At 46.1% G+C, this 18,895-nt stretch overlaps 1 protein-coding gene and 1 long non-coding RNA gene across 2 annotated transcripts in view; one reads left to right on the top strand and one right to left on the bottom strand.

Moving 5' to 3' along the window:
* Positions 1-4,370: 4,370 nt before the first annotated feature.
* CCN1 (cellular communication network factor 1) lies at positions 4,371-7,117 on the bottom strand. Its single transcript, XM_012442761.2, has 5 exons — positions 7,032-7,117; positions 6,497-6,710; positions 5,790-6,146; positions 5,449-5,657; positions 4,371-5,333 (listed from the first exon to the last, which is right to left on the bottom strand). Exons 1-5 carry the CDS (start codon positions 7,092-7,094, stop codon positions 5,031-5,033), a joined length of 1,146 nt encoding a protein of 381 aa, XP_012298184.1. The 5' UTR covers positions 7,095-7,117; the 3' UTR covers positions 4,371-5,030.
* A 367-nt stretch (positions 7,118-7,484) lies between these two features.
* Positions 7,485-18,895, top strand: part of LOC105710318 (uncharacterized) — a 109,380-nt gene continuing 97,969 nt past the window's right edge. Inside the window, exons 1-2 of the long non-coding RNA XR_010341221.1 lie at positions 7,485-7,805; positions 9,842-10,000. This is a non-coding gene — a long non-coding RNA (uncharacterized LOC105710318). The remainder of the gene's footprint in view (positions 7,806-9,841; positions 10,001-18,895) is intronic.

Raw genomic sequence — 18,895 nt, 5'->3', positions numbered from 1 at the left:
TGGTTCTCCTCTGGCTAGGACTGGTCTGAATGCTTCCTCCATGGGTGGGCATCTCTGCTGTGACAGGGCAGCACTGCGTTCCAGGCAGTCTCCTAGTTGCTGCACTCTCCCTCTCCCAAAGCACAGATTCTCTGCACCATGTGGCTGCTGCCAGGGAATGGGGAGAGGTGGTGGCAGTGATTCAAGACTGTCTTTCCTACCTTCTTCAGTGCCTCTTTCAAAGATATGAAGTTAGAAACTGATACCATGAGTGCTCACCTGAATTCTGGTTCTTGTAAAGGTTCATTTTTGGGTAGATAATTGTTAAATTCAGTGTTCCTGCATGGGGGATGATTGTTGGGGATTTTTATTCCACCATCTTGCTCTGCCCCCTAAAATACTTCGCAATGTAAGGAACTATTAATAATTTAGACTGAGTGGTGAGGAAAGGTCACTAAGAAGGTAGCATTTATGCTGAGACGTACATGCCAAGAAGAAGCCTAGGTCAGGGGAAGGAGCATTTGAGGCAGAGCAACAGCTAGTGCAAAGGCCCTGCAGGAAAACTTGCTTGGCTTTTTTAAAGAAGAAAAGTCAAGTGGAAGTACAGTGAATGTGGGTGAATGGTAAGAAGTAGGCAAGGTCCAGGAGCTGGGTGCCAAGTAAGCAGCTGAATCTCTACTTTGACAGCAGTGGGACACCACTGGAGCCTTTAAGCTGAAATCAGTGATACTTTGGTTATCTATTATGATGTACCAAACAAAACCAAAACTTAGTTCTTTAAAATTATCATATTGGTTTGCTCACTATTTTGTGGGTCAGAAACTATGAAAAGGACTCAACTGGCAGCTCATCTCTGGTTTACAAGACATCAGCTGGGGTGGCTGAGCCTGGAGGATTCACTTCCAAGATGGTTTCTTCATGCGCAGGTGTAATGCCCAAGTGCTTCTGGAACTTTCTCTTTCTCCACATGGCAACTCATTCTGTAATGCCTATTCATGTGGCTTCAGCTTCTCACAGTCTGCTGATCTCAGAGTAGTTGTACTTCTTAAATGGAAGCTCATCTCAAAGGGAAAGGAGGCAGGAACTCCTGGCCAGTGCTGCACTTGGAACTGGCGCCACATTGCATTGCTTCCTGCACATTCACAGGTCAAACTAGTCAAAGAGCTCACCCAGATCCAAGAGGGTGGAGAAATAGACCCCACCTATTAATGGGGGAGCAACAGGGTCACATTGCAGAAGGGCACATGGGGTGGGAGATACTGTTGCAGCCACCTTTGGAAAATGTAATATGCTATAAATGAGGAGGTCATTCTGGTAATTCAGACAAGAGATGATGGTGGCCTCATCTAGAGGTTTGCTCTGGAGATGAGAAAGGAGTACATTCAGAATATATGAGCAGAATATATGGAAACAGCAAAGCAGTAACAAATGCATCTGAGTATTTGTTAATTGAATTGCAGTTTATAAGATTACATGGAAGAATATTACCCACCACCAATGAAGTAAGTCACAAACATATCTAATCTATTCGTAGGTCAAATGCATCATTGTCATGTTTCGGAATATGGTTGGTTTTAAAGCACCAGTTGTTTAGGGCAGGGAGTTAATGAGGCCTTGATAGGGCTACACAGTGAGGTTAAAGTATGGACCTGTAGACTGTGAGATCCAGGGATTGCTGCGTCCTGTAACCAAGGGAGCTTTAGAAGGTAAAGGTGGTCTAGCAGCAAAACATTTTCAAAGCCTTCGTGGAAACAAGTGGATTTGATGATAGAAAGGCTTGAGCAGTTTTCAGTTCACACATTTGGTTACTTGAGGAGACAAAGGTTTTAAGGTATGAGAGCCAATGTACCAAAGAGGATATATGAGAAAGGGTTTTTGGGGTGTCAAAAATGCTGAAAGCTATTTTCCTACTTTAACATGAGGGAGTGAAACAGAAACCTGCCTAGAGTCACCTAGTGAATTCCTGGCAGAGCTGGTGCCAAAAGACATGTCTCCTGATTCCCTGGGATTCTTTCCACTGTATCACCTGCCATTCTGCCCAGAGCACAGCTTTGCTCTGTACTGTGGTCATATCGAACTATTGCTGTTGCTCAACTGACTTTCAAATAGTGCCAGAAGGCTGCAAGAAGAGGTTGTGAATAAACCAAGTCTGTACCCTCTGTTGGAAAACATAACTCTAAAATATGCTTTGCTAATTTTGACACAGTTGCATTTCTTTGTGGAGCAGACAACACATGCGTTCATATGAAAAAATTGTCTTGGTGAGACTACTTACTGTGCTGCTAAATGTCTCATAGAATATTTCTTAAAATTCATGGAATGCCTAAGATTCTGAGATCACTCTAGCTCTCAGTTCTAAAATCTGTACCAAAACACAGCTCAAACCACCAGGATCTTTTGGATTGAAAAGCAAGAACAACCCAGGGTCTTTACTGTGCATGGGAAGGTACATATATATTATAATGAATATTTCTATATGTAACTTCTATTTCATATATGCAGATGCATAGTTTTTCGTTTTGGTTTCTCAGTATTTAAAGTGGGCAGAACTCCACTCTGGATATAAGTAAAACTTATATGTTCTAAATATCATAATTTTATTCTCTACTACTTTTAATTTCTTCAGTGTTGTCTATAGCTAAATAGACATAATTTGCTTCTATTCGTCTTCTTCATTAATTGAACACACTTATTGTCAATGGAATTGACACTTTCAATCACCCTCATTATATTTACTAGGATGAAATTCATAACCCAAAGATTCAGTGTTTTCCCATACTAGGTTCTGTTTCACCTTTGAGCTTATTTGGACAAATACTACCTCCCTGCACACTGAAAGGATCTATAAAATATTGCTCTTGATCTCTGCATTAAAAGCAATTTGTTGAGCTCCAGTGTTGGAGGGCAACACTTCAGGGTTGATGCTTGGGAATGTGTAAATCTTGCCTATGGATTTAGATGTCTATTCAACAAGATTGCACCACAAAAACCTCACACCTTTATTATGTTTCACATGTTACATTGCACTGACAAGTTTAAATGCATCTATGACTGGACCAGGTGGTGTTTAAATTCTCAAATACCTTAACATTTGAATGCTTCAGGCAAGAAAAACTGACTATTCAGAAGGAACAAGCTGTAATATTTCAGGCAAGTCAAAATCAGAAGAGTGAAGGCTTTTGGCTATAGATTTTACTAGTGCATTTCCTAGTAAAATTGCATTTTACTTATGCAGTTCCATAAGGCTTTAAAACCATTGCTTAGGCAGTATTTTTCTGTGGGTCTTCATTAAAGTATAGATATTATTTAATCTATTTGGAAAAATCCCTTCAGGATCCCAGGAGCTGTCCTCCTCAATTCCTTTTAAAAGCACTTTCTCTTCTGCCTAAAAATTCAAGTACTCTCATAACTAAGTGCGGACTGAAATATTTCACTATGGATTTGAATAGGCGCCAACATTGATGATAAAAGGAAAACTTCTCCCTATAAAAGGTTTATTGTCAGCACTTTCTAAAGATGGAGATGCCTCTGAAACAGGCTACCAACATTTTCACAAACGTTGACACAGCTTTCTTAACCTCTCCTAGACCTATGATTTGGGTCCCTTTCTTTTAGGAATGCTCTGGACCTTTGACCTTCTGAATAGCCAACTCTATCTAACTGCTCCCTTCCCCATCAATATAATGTATATTATAAAAAGGAAAGGGGGATGGGGTAGCTTGGTCCTCACGCTATTGGAAAAGTACTTGAAATTCCTTGCATTCCTTTGCATTTAACAGCATGTTTACCTAATCATCGGCTTATTAGGATTAACACAAGTCATGCTTCAAGCTCATTTAGTGAAAATAAACTGACTCCTATAGACTCAGATTTTTCCTGATAACAGCCAAGGGTAAATTTATAAGTAGTTCTCTTAATTTTAGGAAAACATTGGGAAAATATAAAGTTATAAACAAGCAAGCCTTTAGAATACATTAGCCATATTCAATCTTGCCCATGGATCTGGATGTGGGCAGCCTGAGTTACGGACTACCCCTCTTATTAAAGGGTTTCTCTACTAAAGTGACATGCCCACTAACCTGGTGATTAAAATATTAAATTACTATAGCCATCTCACAGAGTGATGGAGACCCTTAGACTTCAAATTCTGATGAAAATAAAGCGCTGTTTTCTTAAATCACAAATTTAGCTTCAGAATCCTCATGCTTCATACAATATCTTGTGTTCAATACATGTTTTTTAAACATTATATGCAAAGACTTTTCTCTACTGAAGATATAAAAGCAATCATTGTCTTATTTTAATAGCTTAATTCACTGCTATATCCCAATATGTCCTGTTTGAGTACATTTTAACATCTCTAAAAATACTGAAAGGCATACACTCAGATGTTAGGTAAATATTTCTTTATTAAATGGTTAATTCCATAAATAAAATCTTTTCACTGAATATAAAATTAAAGTTATTTACAAATTATTCCAGTATTACATTTCCCCTCCCTCCCCAAAAGCTACATTTTGATAAATAAAAACATTCAGTCTTAAAACACCTGATTTCTGTTTGCAGTTTAGAGTGCAGTTAGCTGCCTCTCACAGACACTCATGGAGTGTCCCCTTCAGGAAGGGATGGAATGCCCTTCCATTTACTTTTGTCAAAGAACGAATAAAAGCTTTAAACTGTCCAACTAATCTTATCTCTTTTACGACTGTAGAACCCCAAAAGGAAAAAAGCCTAGAGAAAATATGCTTAGCAAATAATTTACAAACAGAAAACAGAAAGTCATCAACACCAGAAGCTCCAAAATGAAGCAGTAACATGTGCTCCAATACTATGAAGCAAAGTATTCTCCAATCGTGGCTGCATTAGTGTCCATCTGCACCAGCACACTTGGCAGTTTTGAAATACCTTAATGCTCCTCAAGAATAAGCAAGGCATCCCTTCTACAATGAGTCCCATCACCCACACCGCCCCCACCCACTATCTCCATGATTCTGATTCTGACACTCTTCTCCCTTGTTTGTCTAGGTGCACACTGGAAACCCAAATAGCATTTAGTCCCTAAATTTGTGAATGTCATTGAACAGCCTGTAGAAGGGAAACGCTGCTTCATTGGCATGCGGGCAGTTGTAGTTGCATTTGCAGGACTGGATCATCATGACGTTCTTGGAAAATGTCTCCCCATCTTCACAGCGGAACCGCATCTTCACAGTCCTGGTCATCTGGGGCGTGCAGCATCGGCCATCCACGCAGGAACCGCAGTACTTGGGCCGGTATTTCTTCACACTGGAACATCCAGCGTAAGTAAACCTGACTGGTTCGGGGGATTTCTTGGTCTTGCTACATTTCTTGCCCTTCTGTAAGAGAGAGGAGAGAAGGAAAGTTAGGGGTGATATTTCTCTTTCCTCAAAAACAGATTCACATCCCACCCACCTGCCAGGGAACAGACTACTTGTCCCTGAAGGAACTTACTTTCAGGTTGCTGTACACTGGCTGTCCACAAGGCCGCACCTCGCAAATCCGGGTTTCTTTCACCAGGCGGCATTCCGGGTTGTCATTGGTAACTCGTGTGGAGATACCAGTTCCACAGGTCTTTGAGCACTGGGACCATGAAGTTGTTTGAACGATACATTTCTGGCCATGTAAAGGGTTGTATAGGATGCGAGGCTCCATTCCAAAAACTAGAGAAACAAACAAGAGGGAAGACTTCTCAGAGGCATACTGACACAAACAGGTTCAAGTACTCATTTCTGTAAAACTTCAGACCAGAAATGCATCTCAATATAGTATCTCAGGGCTCAGTCTCCACTTACCAGGGAGCCGCTTCAGTGAGCTGCCTTTTCCAACTGCAATCAATTCATTGTTTCTCGTCAACTCCACCTCGGAAGCATCGAATCCCAGCTCCTTGCCAATGAGGCCGTCCTGGTCGTCCATGGGGTCCTTGACACCATCCTCGTCACAGACCCACTCCTCGCAGCACTGCCCGGTAACTTTGACCAGCCGGGGGTTGGGACAGCCCAAGTTGGGGAGAGACAGTTCTTGAGGACACAGAGGAATGCAGCCCACGGCGCCATCAATACATGTGCACTGATGTTTACAGTTGGGCTGGAAACTTTCCCCATTCTGGTAGATTCTGGAGTTATATTCACAGGGTCTGCCCTCTGACTGAGCTGCAAACATCACCAAAAGAGAAAGGTAGAAGGGGATAAAGTTAAGATTCCAAACCACCGCCTGAACCTCATACATATTTTCTGCTGTTAAATTCAATTTATGGTAAAGTTCCCTACAATTCCCCAGAGACTCCAGACCAGAACAATAAGTTAGTCAGGAATCACTTTTCCGTATGCGCTTTCGTTGGGCCCAGACACACTGAATTGCATTCCAGACTGCTGAAATCATGTGCCTTTCTGCCAAGCTACCAACAACAAAGCATCACCATACATGGTCTCAAAATTACTAAACTTCTGGACTATGGGGACTAGTATTTTTTTTAAAAAGGACCAAACCACAAGCATCTTACCTCTGCAGATCCCCTTCAGAGCGGTGGAGCTGGCGCCGAAGTTGCATTCCAGCCCCTTGGTGTGGTCGCAGGGCTGCGTTTTGCTGCAGTCCTCGTTGAGCTGCTTGGCGCAGACCTTACAGCAGCCGCAGCCGTCCCGGACCAGCCCGACTCCCGGCGCGCACTTGGGCGCCTCCAGGGGGCAGTGGCAGGCGGCGGGGCAGGTGGAGAGCGCCTGGAACGGGGAGAAGAAACGCGTGAGACTCAGCGCGGTGCGCAGGAGGGGCGCTGCGGCTGCCGCAAGAAGGGACGGGGGTCTACGACCTTGTCGACGGGGAGCCTCTGATCTCGTCCAGCCCGGCCACCCCGGGAGGCTGCGCCCACCAAGAGGTCCCCGACCCGTCTTCGGGGGAGGGGGGGGTGCTTAAAGAAACGGCTACCCTCAAACGGCCACGAACTTTTCAGTTTAGCTTTCCCTGCCATGGGCAATCTGGGACCAAGGGAAGGGACTGGGGAGTGGACGGGGAAGCGGTGGCAAAAGGAGAGTCCAACTCACCAGCCTGGTCAAGTGAAGAAGGGTGACGGCGACGGCGAGCGCCTTGGCGATGCGGGAGCTCATTGTGGCGCACAGGAGTAGCCCGGGGCGAGCGCGGCGGCGAAGACGCCAACAAGCTGGTGCGCAGCGGACAGGCCGGGCGTAATGGGCTCTGGGTGGCGGCGCGGTAGGCCCGGTGGGCAGGGAGGCGAGGGCCAGGCGGCTGGCGGGAGTCTTTCGATCGAGGTCCGGGCGGAGAAGGCGCGGAGGGCGCGGGCGCTGCTCGGGGGCGCTCTCGCTCGCGGTCTGCCCAGGCGCCCCGAAGCCCGCCTTTTATACGGCCGGTGGAGGCGCCGCGTGTTGCAGTGACGTCGGCTCTGTCTCCGCGTTCCAGAATTCTCAAACATCTCAGGAATGCTGGTTGGCGCGGGCTGCTGCCAAGCGCCTCCCCTGGCTCCATTGCACCTTTGTGTGTGTGTGTGTGTGTGTGTGTGTGTGTGTGTGTGTGTGTGTGTGTGTGTCCGTCCCAGATCCTTCAAGAAAACACTTCGTTTTTTCCACCTTAAATTACGACTTCTATTGGGGAGGGTTCTTTGGGGCGTGATAGTGGTGATGGTGGTTGGAGGGTCGTGAGGGGCGAGAGGGCCCGGTTCAGAACTTTGCCTGGATTGAGTGGGTGGGAGGACCTGAGAGGAAGGAACAAAAGTCGTTTTGTTTGGTGATGCGAGTTGACCCGGCAGCCACGGAAGCCCTCACCCGGGAAGGCAGCGAGCTGTTTGCTTGTTTACAGCGAAGGTGAGAGACAAGTTATCTGTTGAAAGAGTAAAGGAGAAAGAGGAGTGTGTGTTTCCGACCCAGGAATATTTGTGGACTTCACAGAGGCGGTTTCGGATCAGGTCCCAAAGCTTTGGCATGATGTTTATTAGCAAAGTTCAGTGAATTGCAAATTAATACCCTCAGTGGCATTTATGAATGAAAAGCGGGGAGTGGGGGGAGCAGAGGACTTCTCCACCGTCTGGCAAATTCCCAGGCAGAGGTCTCCCCCACTCCTCTAGCCCTCCTCTTTTGGGTATGTTGTACTTGTTTGTTTTTGGAGGTTCCCACTGTAGTTCCAGCCCACAGCCTGGGTTGGAAGTCCGAGAGGAAACGAACTCGGGGAGTTCTCCGGGAGGCTGACTTATACTTCCTTATGGATGCAGGAGACAGGGTAAGCCCTTCCAACCTCCCTCCGCGGGTCGGAGGCTGTGCTAACCAAGCAGCCAGCCAGAAGTGCAGGGGACCACCGTGGAGTGCTTTGGCCTGAAATCATCACCTGCAAAGACCGCAAGGCCAAACCAGATTCCAGTACCATTATGCCCTGTGAATCTCTGGGAAAAGCAGACGCCTTCAAGCTGGAAGTTTTGTGGGGTTTTTAACTCCTTTCCTAGGGACCACTGGAAGCCTCCCATTTTAAATGAATTGCAATGAGATGTAGGATGTAATACTCTGTAGTAAAAATGTCAGCAGATTATAGATCCTGTTTTACCTGCAACACACTCAGGAGAGGCCCCCACCACAGGACAATGTACTTGAACATTACCAATCCCATTAGTGTGATTGATCAACTTTCCCTACAAGTTTCAAAAACTATCTTTAATTTTAATAAATTGTACTTTTAATAAAAATTATCACGTGAGACTCATATGCTCTAGGATAACTACTTATCCTTTTTAATGTTTAGGGCTGTTCACACTTCTTCATTTGGCAGTCTTGCTTAAAAGGGCCCTTAGTGCCAATGCTGACTTTTCTGATAAGCACAATGAGAAGCTATCATGATGAAAACACACTCCAATGAAGGGAACTCTTGCAGGAAAGAGTTCAGTTTTATTCATTCAAAAGTGCCCTTTCATACCTGAAAGCAGCATTTGCTAGAGGGAGTGGGAAGCTCTATTGGAGGGTTAGGGGTGAGAGACTTTTCAAGACAATGGATTGTCAGGTGTCATGCAAATCAAGTGAGGAAAGTCTGGGCCCAACACGAACACAGGTTAATACATCAATTATTATTTACAAAACATTGCTTTTCCTGCCTTAGCATTTCATTAGTTTCCTTCTTAATGAAGTGTCTGGGGGTGGGGCGGGGGAGGAGGGGTGTAGCCACAGTAAGGGGTGAACAGAGGGAGATGGTAGAGAGAGAATGGAGAGGAGGGTTCCTGGCTTCTGTTGTGGCGTCTTTTCTATTTGACTTCATGATTGTAAGTATTTCCAGATGGTGAATCAGACACCAGACGTAACAATATTTCCATATTTGGGTATAGCAGTAGCCTGCGTTTTTAACATTTTTCTGCCTCTGTTATCCAACCACAAAGCATTCTTGACAGCTTCAAATGTTGTTAAATATAGATTTAACTTCCCTTCCCAGAGCAGGAAATTCTTTGGAATTCCTTGTTTTTCATGCAATCTATCATTATTTAAAATAAAAGCACAGTGGATCATCCAACTGACCGTATATACCTTAATTGGAGGTTGGGGATGGGGGACGGCAGAGATCCAGTCTGCTGCACTGCGTTCAAACACAGCCATTCCAGAGATTCCTTTAAAATCACATTAAAGTTTTCTAACAAGGGTGTGTGGGTTTGTTTCTGGACTTCAACTGGGGAATCTTGAGGATGAGTTTCCCCCAGAGGAGAAATTTAGAGAACCTTACCGTCAGCTGCCCATTTAAAGCAGGGGGTGTGTTGTGGGAGGGGGGTGGGAAGCTGGAGCAACAGGGCCAGGAGGTGTGGGAGCGGGAGACACTAGAGTAACCTATGTGCATATCCTCTCCATATACCATGTGCTGGTGCGCCTGCTAGTAATCAACGACATTAGGCAAAAGAAACAGCGGCTCCTCAAGTCCTGCCCAAGGACCGTCCAGAAACCCCAGCCTCCGGTCGTCTTCTCACCGCCTCCGATGGGAGCTGCAGATCAGTCCAAGTTGACGGACAGGAGGCGAAATGTGCAAATGTTTATGGGTAAGTGTTGCTTCGGGTACTAATTCTGTATGGCTCTTTTGCTAGTTTCTCCCTCACCCTCCCCATACGGGTGCACAGGCAGGAAATAACGGGCTGCCTTGTTTCCTTGGGCTGCCTTGGGTTGCAATCCACGGAGAAGGGGCTACTTGTCTTCTGCAGCTCCTGGCTTCGGGCTGAGCAATGGGGACGTCTCTCACCCGCTGCTGCCAGGGAATTTTAGGTTACCTAATGAAGGGCTCACTGTCTGGCGGCAACCGAGAATAATAACGGTAAATCTGGCGACTCTTGTTTCCTAGCCCTGGGAAGGCTCTCAGACTAGCGTGCATCAGAATCACCTGGAGAGCTAGTTAATGGTTCCTGGGTCCCGCCCCAGAGTTTCTGATTAGTTACTTTTGTAACAAGTCCCCAGGTGGTGGTCATGCTGCTGGTCCGGAGATCACACCCTGAGAACCACTGCCGTGGACGCCCGTAGTGGGTGTAGTAGGGGGGTGTGTGTGTGTCTCAAAGATACTCGCCCGCACACCCAATGTCACAACTCCACTCTTTATAGCCACCTTAACGAACGGAACAACTTACGGTGTCTGCAAAAGACCAACTTTAAGGTGGCGCCCCCCGCACCATCCCATTTCTCTCCTCCACCTTTTCTCCGCCCCCATTCCCAGAGGAAGCCAGGATCCTATCCTGGTGGCGGCAGCAAGAACTGGGTGGCCGACGCGCGAAGAGGGCGGGCTCCGGCACCCCTGCGAAGCCGGCAGCGGGCAGGGTCCTCACGGCGGGAGGGCGCGGGACCCCAGGCATCCGGACGCGCCTGCCTGGCTGCCGCCGCCGCCCCCTGCCGGCCACCCCGCCCGCGCGCTCGCAGTCACCGCGGTTGCCAGGACTCGAGGTTTCCGGCGGCGCGCGGCGCAGGACGTTTCCAGCCCCGGCCCATATTTGGTGAAAGTCTTTCAAGACTCCGTCATCTAGCTTTGGAGGACGGTGGCGGCGGCGGCCCTGCGACCCGGTCGGACAGCCTTGCGGCGGCCGCGGTCTGAAAACTGCACCGCGGCCGCCCGAGCCCAGGTCTCCCGCCGCGCGGGACCCCGAGACTTGCTGGCGGCGGGGGAGACCCGGGCGGTTGGGCCCCCGGTCCTCACCCCTCTGAGGGCCGAAGTCCGCCCTGCGCTGCGTGGGAGGCTGGCGCGGAGGGCGCCCCGGCCCAATTGTGTCACTTTTGCCGTCCACCCCCCTGTTGACTCGTCCTCCCAGCGGGGCAGCGAGTTGCCGCGCTGTGCCAGACTTAGAGGGTGTGCCCGGCGCGGGGGTGTGGGGCTGTGTGTGTGTTGGGGGTGGGGGTCAGAGGATGGCGTTTGCGTGGCCACCGAGCGCATCCGAGAGCGGGAGGTGGAGCCGACTCTGGGGAAAAGCCCCGAAGGGCCTGGATTCCATTATCCCCAGAAGGGACACATGCTAGAGCTGGCTCTGGGTTTCTCCTGGCCTCCCACGACCTCTTCGCCTCTTCCTCCTCGAGAAGTTCCGCGTATGAGGATCCCCGGATAGGAAGCCCTGGCTCTGCCATCAGTAGCCTGTGGCCTTAGGGGTACTGCTTATCCTCTCAGGACCTTGCCTGTTTCTCAGTAAACTGGGAAAGGAGACAGCAAGTAGTAAAGCCAGAGCAGCTCCTTTCAGAGCCAAATCTCATGTCATCCCCTCTAATAATGACAGAAATTAACACATTATATAGGGTTCACACAGGTTGGGCACCTCTTTAAATGCCTCCTATATATTGACTCATTTAACTCTCAAATGCCCCATTGAAGCAGGTCCTCTCGGTAACACCATTTTCTGTCTAAATGAAGAAATGGAGGGAAGGACTAGCCAAAGGTCACTACCTAGTCGGCACTGAAACTGGATTTGGACCCAGATCATAAGGTCTCACACTTAACCACTGTGCTATACTGTCTACACTCCATCTCTTACCACAGACATTCAGGCCCATCCCCCTCTCCTGGAAATTCACCTTTATTTAAGTCTATCACAGCTTACCCAGATACTCTAGGAGAAATGCATCAGATATAAAAGTAGTTGATGAATTAACTGAAGCTGTGCTAACCCCTGAGAATTGCCTAATGTACTGACTTTTAGAAAGGAGGGAGTAAAGGGGTGTTATAGTCTAACAGAAAAGTTCTTAATGCAGATACATTTATAGAGTGGTCTTTAAGCACCTAGGCGGGCTGGTGGGGAAGATATTTAGGACCTCTGGGGTTCTTTTGATACCTCATAAGCCACATTGTTCAGGCAGTCCCTACTTCTGGAGTAAGGCTTTGGCCTGGTAGGAATTGCATTTGTCACTGAGATAAAGGTTTCAGCATCACTTACTTGGTGGTTCATCAGTCTGGGTGTTTATTGTGCACCCAGTCTGTTTTGTTGTTGGTTATTTTTGAAACATGATCTAGTTCTGTCACCCAGGCTAGAGTGCAGTGGCTCAGTTTAGGCTCACCATAGCCTCAACCTCCTGGGCTCAAGTCATCCACCCCCCTCAGCCTCCTGCATAGCTGGGACTACAGGCGCACACACCACACCCAGCTAATTTTTGTATTTTTGTAGAGATGGGGGTCTCCCCATGTTGCTCAGGCTGGTTTTAAACTCCTGGTCTCAAGTGATCCACCTGTCTTGGCCTCCCCAAGTTCTGGGATTGCAGGTGTGAGCCACTGCACGAGCCACTGCACCAGGCTCCCAGTCTGTTTTTAACCTGTTTTCTCCCCAACTGTGATATATATATATATATAGAGAGAGAGAGAGAGAGGGAGGGAGGGAGAGAGAGAGAGAGAGAGAGAGAGAGAGAGAGAGAGAAGAGAGAGAAGAGAGAGAAGAGAGAGAAGAGAGAGATGGGGTTTCACCATGTTGGCCAGACTGGTCTCAAATTTCTGGCCTCAAGTGATCCGTCCACCTCGGCCTCCCAAAGTGCTGGGATTATAGGTACGACCCACAACACCCAGCATAATTACCCATATATTTGAGGACAATTTGTTTACCCTTCTCTGAATCCCAGATTTATAGTGCTAGGTACTGGTGACATTAAAGAGGACTTTAATATTGACAGTCCCCTGGAAGACTCTGAGGCGTATTGCAGAAGTGGGTACATAAATGCTGTGTGGACACTTCACTGCCTGAGAAGAGTTAGGGGAAAAAACTAATCTGGGGCTGAAAGGATGAGCAGGAGTTTGATAGCAGGGAAGGACATTTGAGAGGAAGGGAACAGGGCCTTGACCAGGCATAACGATCAGTCTGACATGACTGAACCATAGGATTCCTTTTGTAAACTGGCAAGAGAGGTCAGTTGGGACCATCTGCAAATGGCCTTACTGTCATGACATTGTAACTTTGCAGAGTGAGCCATGTGTGCTTTTTGGCTAGCTTTCCTTGTCTATAGGATAATAGGATTCTCCCAGCTAAGAGGACACCCACTCAAGTGCTTGCAGGAGTCAGCCAGGTACCATGCCTCAGAATTAGTGCTGGCTGGTATTTGGCCTCAGCCTTGGGAACTGTGGAGACACTGGGACCAACTCTGAGGGGCTGAATGGTTACTAGGTGAAAATGTAGGTTCAATATTTACCTATTTTCTCATTTTAAAAAGAGATACCAGAGATCTGGATTTTTTATGAAGTCATCTTCACAATTTTTAAATGTTGGGAATTAATTACAATATTAAAATGCCATCTAGGCTACTCCTTGGAAAACCTAACAAGACAATGACTGTGGGTGCCAGTTGTGATCTTCAGACTGAATATCTCTAAGAATCTGTCCTGCTCCAGCATTCTGTAACTCCCAACCACCCGTGAAATTGAAGGGAACAGCACTCTGGGCTCCATTTAATTGTAAAGTTAACTAGACTTTCATCTGTTTAAGAATCAGGGCTGCTTCTTAACTCTTCATTGTAGGAATTTATATCCTATTAACAAAATTGGAATTGGTGGCTTTTTACTTTATCCACTCTCCAATCACTACTCTGTCTCCCTCCTTCCTGTCCCCCTGAATTGATGTTGTAAGCAGCTGGCATTGCCTTGGCACTATGATAGGAAACATTTTTTAGGGCATCCGTATCCCATGGGAACTCTATCTGTTTATTTCCTCCACCTGGCATCTATCCACAGGAAGCCAGCATTCCTAACTCCCTTACCTTACAGAACTTCTTGTTTTGTGATAACACAGAAACATTTTATTGGAAAGGACTAGAAGGAACCTCTCCCACCACACCCTGCAATCCCTCTTCTAGAGATGATTGAGCAATATGAAATATAATAATTGTAAGTCATTATCAAATGGGTTGGCTCCAGATTGAGAGAATCAGCAATTAACCTCTGCCTTTCATGTTTTATTTCTGGAGATACCTGTCTCTTAACTGACCACTTAACATCACACATAGCATATCTAGAATTTGGAAAGGATTTGCTCTGGGCACAGTAGATGAGCACACAGATTCTACAGAGAGATTGAAGTGATTTATTTGTGCCAAATTTTTGCAAGTCCTGGGGATTGAGCTTAAGGGAGTATTAGAGCAGTAGGACTTATTATGCGAAATAAGACATATTTACTGCTCAGCATGATGCTGGCACATAGTAAGTGCTTAATAAATTACAATTATTTCTACTGCCAAGCACCACCATTATCTTTACTTTCACTACAATTAACATAGAATGAGCTAGTCTTATTCTCTAAAGAATACTTTCTATTCTTAAGAACTCTAGTTATAAACTCAATAACATTCTGTGATATATGGCATATAGATGGTGTGATTAAAAGAATCCATCCAGCCTGGTATTCTGGCTGCACTGAGACACCAGTGTCCGTCTGAAAAAACACTCAAATGGCCTTACCTCTCATGGCATTGGGACTTTGCTTACAGGCCGTGGTGAGTCCTGTGAGGTTTTGCTTTGGTTTCCTCACTTATAAGGCGATAGGATCGTACCAGCTCAGGAGTGGTGCACTCAAGTGCCCCAGGAATCAGAGAGGTAAAAAAATCCCTGAGCATTAGTGCTGGCTGACACTTGGCCTTAGCACTGGGGAGACACAAGGATAGTTGGAACCATCTGTGGGGCCTGGGCTTTGCTTACCATGGGCTAAGTAGTTAGTATACACAATCTCATCTGATCTTCATAAACAACCCTGTAGGGTAAGTATTTTATTTCCATTAAAAAGATTCGAAAAATGAAGCTTTGCTAGATGTCAGAAATTAGTACAAGGGCGCAGGGTTGTTAAGGTAGAGCAGAATACCTGTTGCAAAGACCATTCCTTTCAGTGAGAGCATGATATTTGTTCATGAAATCTGCCTTAAAGTTCAGGAACTTGCCTGCAACTTCTTGACTTCCCCTTAACACCTGACTGTGAATCAGTCACTTAAATACTGTTCTAAATGTGTCTTTAGCTTGTGTTCTCAGTAACTGGGGCCCACAGTTTCTTAATGAGAATCTGGTAATAAACAAGTTAAACAATGAAAAAGGGTTCCCTCCTTAGGGCCCTTACCTGAGCTTGTTTTTATTTCCTCTGGGAGGAAAAAAGAGAGGTATGTGTCAGAACAAAGGTGGAACTTCTCAGAGATTGAGAGATAAGTCTACTGTAACTTAGTCATTGCCATCAATTTTGTTACCTGAGGCAGGCAGAGCAACCACCTCCCACAGCCTGCGGTTATCCTCACAACAGAGTTACTAAGCACGGAGCCCTCCAGGCCCCCGCCAAGCACACCCTGTGAGCGCCTTACACAAGGTGTCCCTGAGCCTTGAATGTTGGGTGTGTTGGGGGGTGCCCAAGGTTATGACAATAAAGAAAAAGCATAGTGCCAGGTGCTTCTCTGAAATCATTTACCCTTTCTTTTGTAGTTAGGTTTTAGCTTTCAAAATAAAAAAAAGCCTTGTAAGCAGTTCATTCTAAAAGAACAAAGACAATATGTATTCCATGCTTAAGATTTCCCAGGCTCTGGGAAATATCTTTGGGATAATTAGAAAGGGTAGACCATATGCTAAAGCATTGCAGACCTGGAAGATAGATGGTTCAGTTCATTCTAATAAACGTGACATTCATGGCATACTTCATGCTAGGCAACAATGCAAAGAGAAATAATATCTGGACTTTGCTTCGTGACTCTAGCTGCCTAGAGGAGACTCAGATGCTTAAACAGATAATACAATACTGTGGATTAAAGCTCCAGAAGCAGTGCAGCTTTGGGAGTACAGACAAGGGATGTCCAACTCTGAGCCTCACCCTTTAAAGATGTGAGATCTTGTTAGTGTATATATTTTTATGGATGAAAGGGATTGGGCACAGTTATTCCCTAACATATACGTTCCTTTTGAAGCTGGGGACTGCAAGGAATGTGGAAATTCCCAAGATATTAGAAAACATCTAAAAGTGAGACGTGAGAACTTTCAGGTGAGCCTCTTAAAATGCATTGATTACAGATGAGACCAACCCTTTGGGTGCTATTGAAAATTCTCATCACTATGGATCCTTCTTTCAGAGGGGGGAAAAGAAGGGAAGTGACATTTACAGGGCACCTGCCATGGGCCAAATGCTTTACAGGTTCATGTTCATGAGAGCCCTCTGAGACAAACTTTTTGACATCTTTCTAAGTTTAGGGAATGAAGGCTCAGAGAAGTTAAGCAGCTTGCCCAGGATCAGACAGTTAGAATGTGACCAAACAAGCATTCTAACCCAGGCCTGTCTGAGACTCCAAGTTCTATGCCCTTTCTACATTTCAGCTACACAGTCCTGACTCCTTGAGTTTTCACTCCCTTTATGAGTGTTTGCTCTTTTTCTCTTTTCTTTTATTGTCACCACCACTTTGCCCTTATAGAGCCAGCCCTTTATACTTTCCTTTGCACTTTCAGATGCACTGATTTGAAGTATTTGAGCCACTGGTAACTCTAGCTTTTAAGAGGAGATGCAGATTAAAGTGGATGGGATCACTGCCATCACGTGGACACTCCTGTCAGCATCATTATGGTCAGAGAACAGGTGTGGTGATAGCCTGCACTTATCTTTGCTTCTTTGGTAGGCACTGTGTAGGATGATTTAGACATATGGGATCTCTTGACAGATGGGACAGATGACAGATTCCAGAGGATGTGGTGCAGCATAATTAAAAATAACTAATGAAGTATGATTTTCATATTTTGTGTTTGCAAAATGGATGAGAGGTGCCACGGGCAGTCTGAGGCTGCACTAGAGTACTATTCTGTAACCTGGAAAACTGCTTTGAGAAGGAAGTTAGATGACTATATGACAAAGGTATTAGACAAGTGCACTGTGATGTGTGTGTGTGACAGCGTGTGTGTTGGAGGGGGGAGGTTAAGGATTGGAGATGTGGAATAAGCAAGGGAGAGAAGTCTCAGAAACAAAAATAGAAAGTATCAGGCATTAGGAGAAAAAAGGCTCAACTCTGTAGAGGCTTTGAGGCCACGTGGTAGGAAGAAAGAATGCCAGGGTCAGAGGGTACACTTGCAATGGTGCAACTCAGTTTAACCACCTAATCTCATGGGGCCTCAGTCTCATTGGTGGTAAAACAGAAACAATATCTCACAGAATTATTGGGAGAATTGATTAAAGTCTTGTTTCAGCTCTCCAGAAACTGAGATGTGCCCTACAAATGTTTGTGATCAGCATCACCTTGGTTTAAATCTGAAGCTCCTGGAAAACCTTTGGCAGGGGAGGGTCACATTCCATGGTGAATAGAGAAAGTCAGCAGTCACTGTGAGCGTGAGGTATGGCGAGTGATGAGGAAGAACTGACTTAGCAAGACTAGGTTGTGGAAATCAAGAGAAGCTGAAGAGCAACTGTGAATTAGGACTTTCTCACGGATTCATTTCTTGTTACCACCACTAATTCAGACTCCTTCCACCTTTCTTTCCTCTGAGCTTTCTGTTCATTGCTCTGGTATTTTAAATAGAGGAGAAGTCCTTGAGTCCCAGTTCAGGAAAAGCAACCAGAAAGGGCCAGCTTTCATAGCTGGGTCATCCTGCAAGTGCTTTTTCCAAGAGCTGCAACCCTGAAAGCTGGGGTCAGAGAAAGAGGTAGAAGACGAAGATGGGGTTGGAAACAAACTCAGGGAAAACTTCTGAAGTGGCAGAAAGTGAGAATTGAGACAATTTCTGCCTGAAAGCACCTCTGCAGCTATTAGTCATTAACCCACGTGGAACGAAGTGCAGTTAATTTAGCACCGTGTTGGAAAGCTTAGAACATGAACCACATCTGGGCCTGGGCACAGTGGCTCATGCCGGCAATCCCAGCACTTTGGGAGGCCGAGGCAGGTGGATTGCCTGAGCTCAGGAGTTTGAGACCAGCCTTTCACATGGTGAAAGTCTGACCACAAAATACAAAAAATTAGCCGGGCGTGCTGGTGTGCACGCCCAGCTATTTGAGAGTCTGAGGCAGGAGAATCGCTTGAACCTGGGAGGAGGAGGTTGCAGTGAGCCGAGATTGCACCACTGCACTCCAGCCTGTGTGACAGAGCAAGACTCCATCTCCAAAAATATAATATGATAATTTTAAAAAGAACATGAACCACATCCTAGGGCCACATTTTGATCCTTTGTCAAGGCCTCTCTTTTGGAACACAATTTGGTGTCAGTACATAGGAACTAAGAAGTGTGCTTAGTTGTGAATCATCAGCAGTCTGCTTTCTTCCAGAACCATGGGAAAAGGATGGGCAGACTGCTTCAGATAAAACCTGGACCCACTCAAATTCTCACTGAAGGCCAGAAACAAAACAAATCCACTTAAAAAAAAATGTTTTAAAAATCCAGTTGATCCAGGTGCAGTGGCTCATGCCTGTAATCCCAGCACTTTGGGAGGCTGAGGCGAACAGATCACAAGGTCAGGAGTTCAAGACCAGCCTGGCCAATATGGTGAAATTTTGTCTCT

Source organism: Aotus nancymaae, unplaced genomic scaffold (genome assembly GCF_030222135.1).
Source record: "Aotus nancymaae isolate 86718 unplaced genomic scaffold, 86718_ANA_hifiasm-v0.15.2.pri h1tg000007l, whole genome shotgun sequence".
Classification (NCBI taxonomy): domain Eukaryota; kingdom Metazoa; phylum Chordata; class Mammalia; order Primates; family Aotidae; genus Aotus; species Aotus nancymaae.
Note: the sequence above shows the minus strand (reverse complement) of the source record. Positions and strands in the feature narration are given on the sequence as shown.

Coding starts and splice junctions, on each gene's coding strand:
- CCN1 (XM_012442761.2), bottom strand. CDS start 7,094: ATGAGCTCCCGCATCGCCAAGGCGCTCGCCGTCGCCGTCACCCTTCTT. Junction 6,711..7,031: donor TTCTTCACTTGACCAGGCTG/GTGAGTTGGACT, acceptor TCCCCGTTCCAG/GCGCTCTCCACCTGCCCCGC. Junction 5,334..5,448: donor CAGTGTACAGCAACCTGAAA/GTAAGTTCCTTC, acceptor TCTCTCTTACAG/AAGGGCAAGAAATGTAGCAA.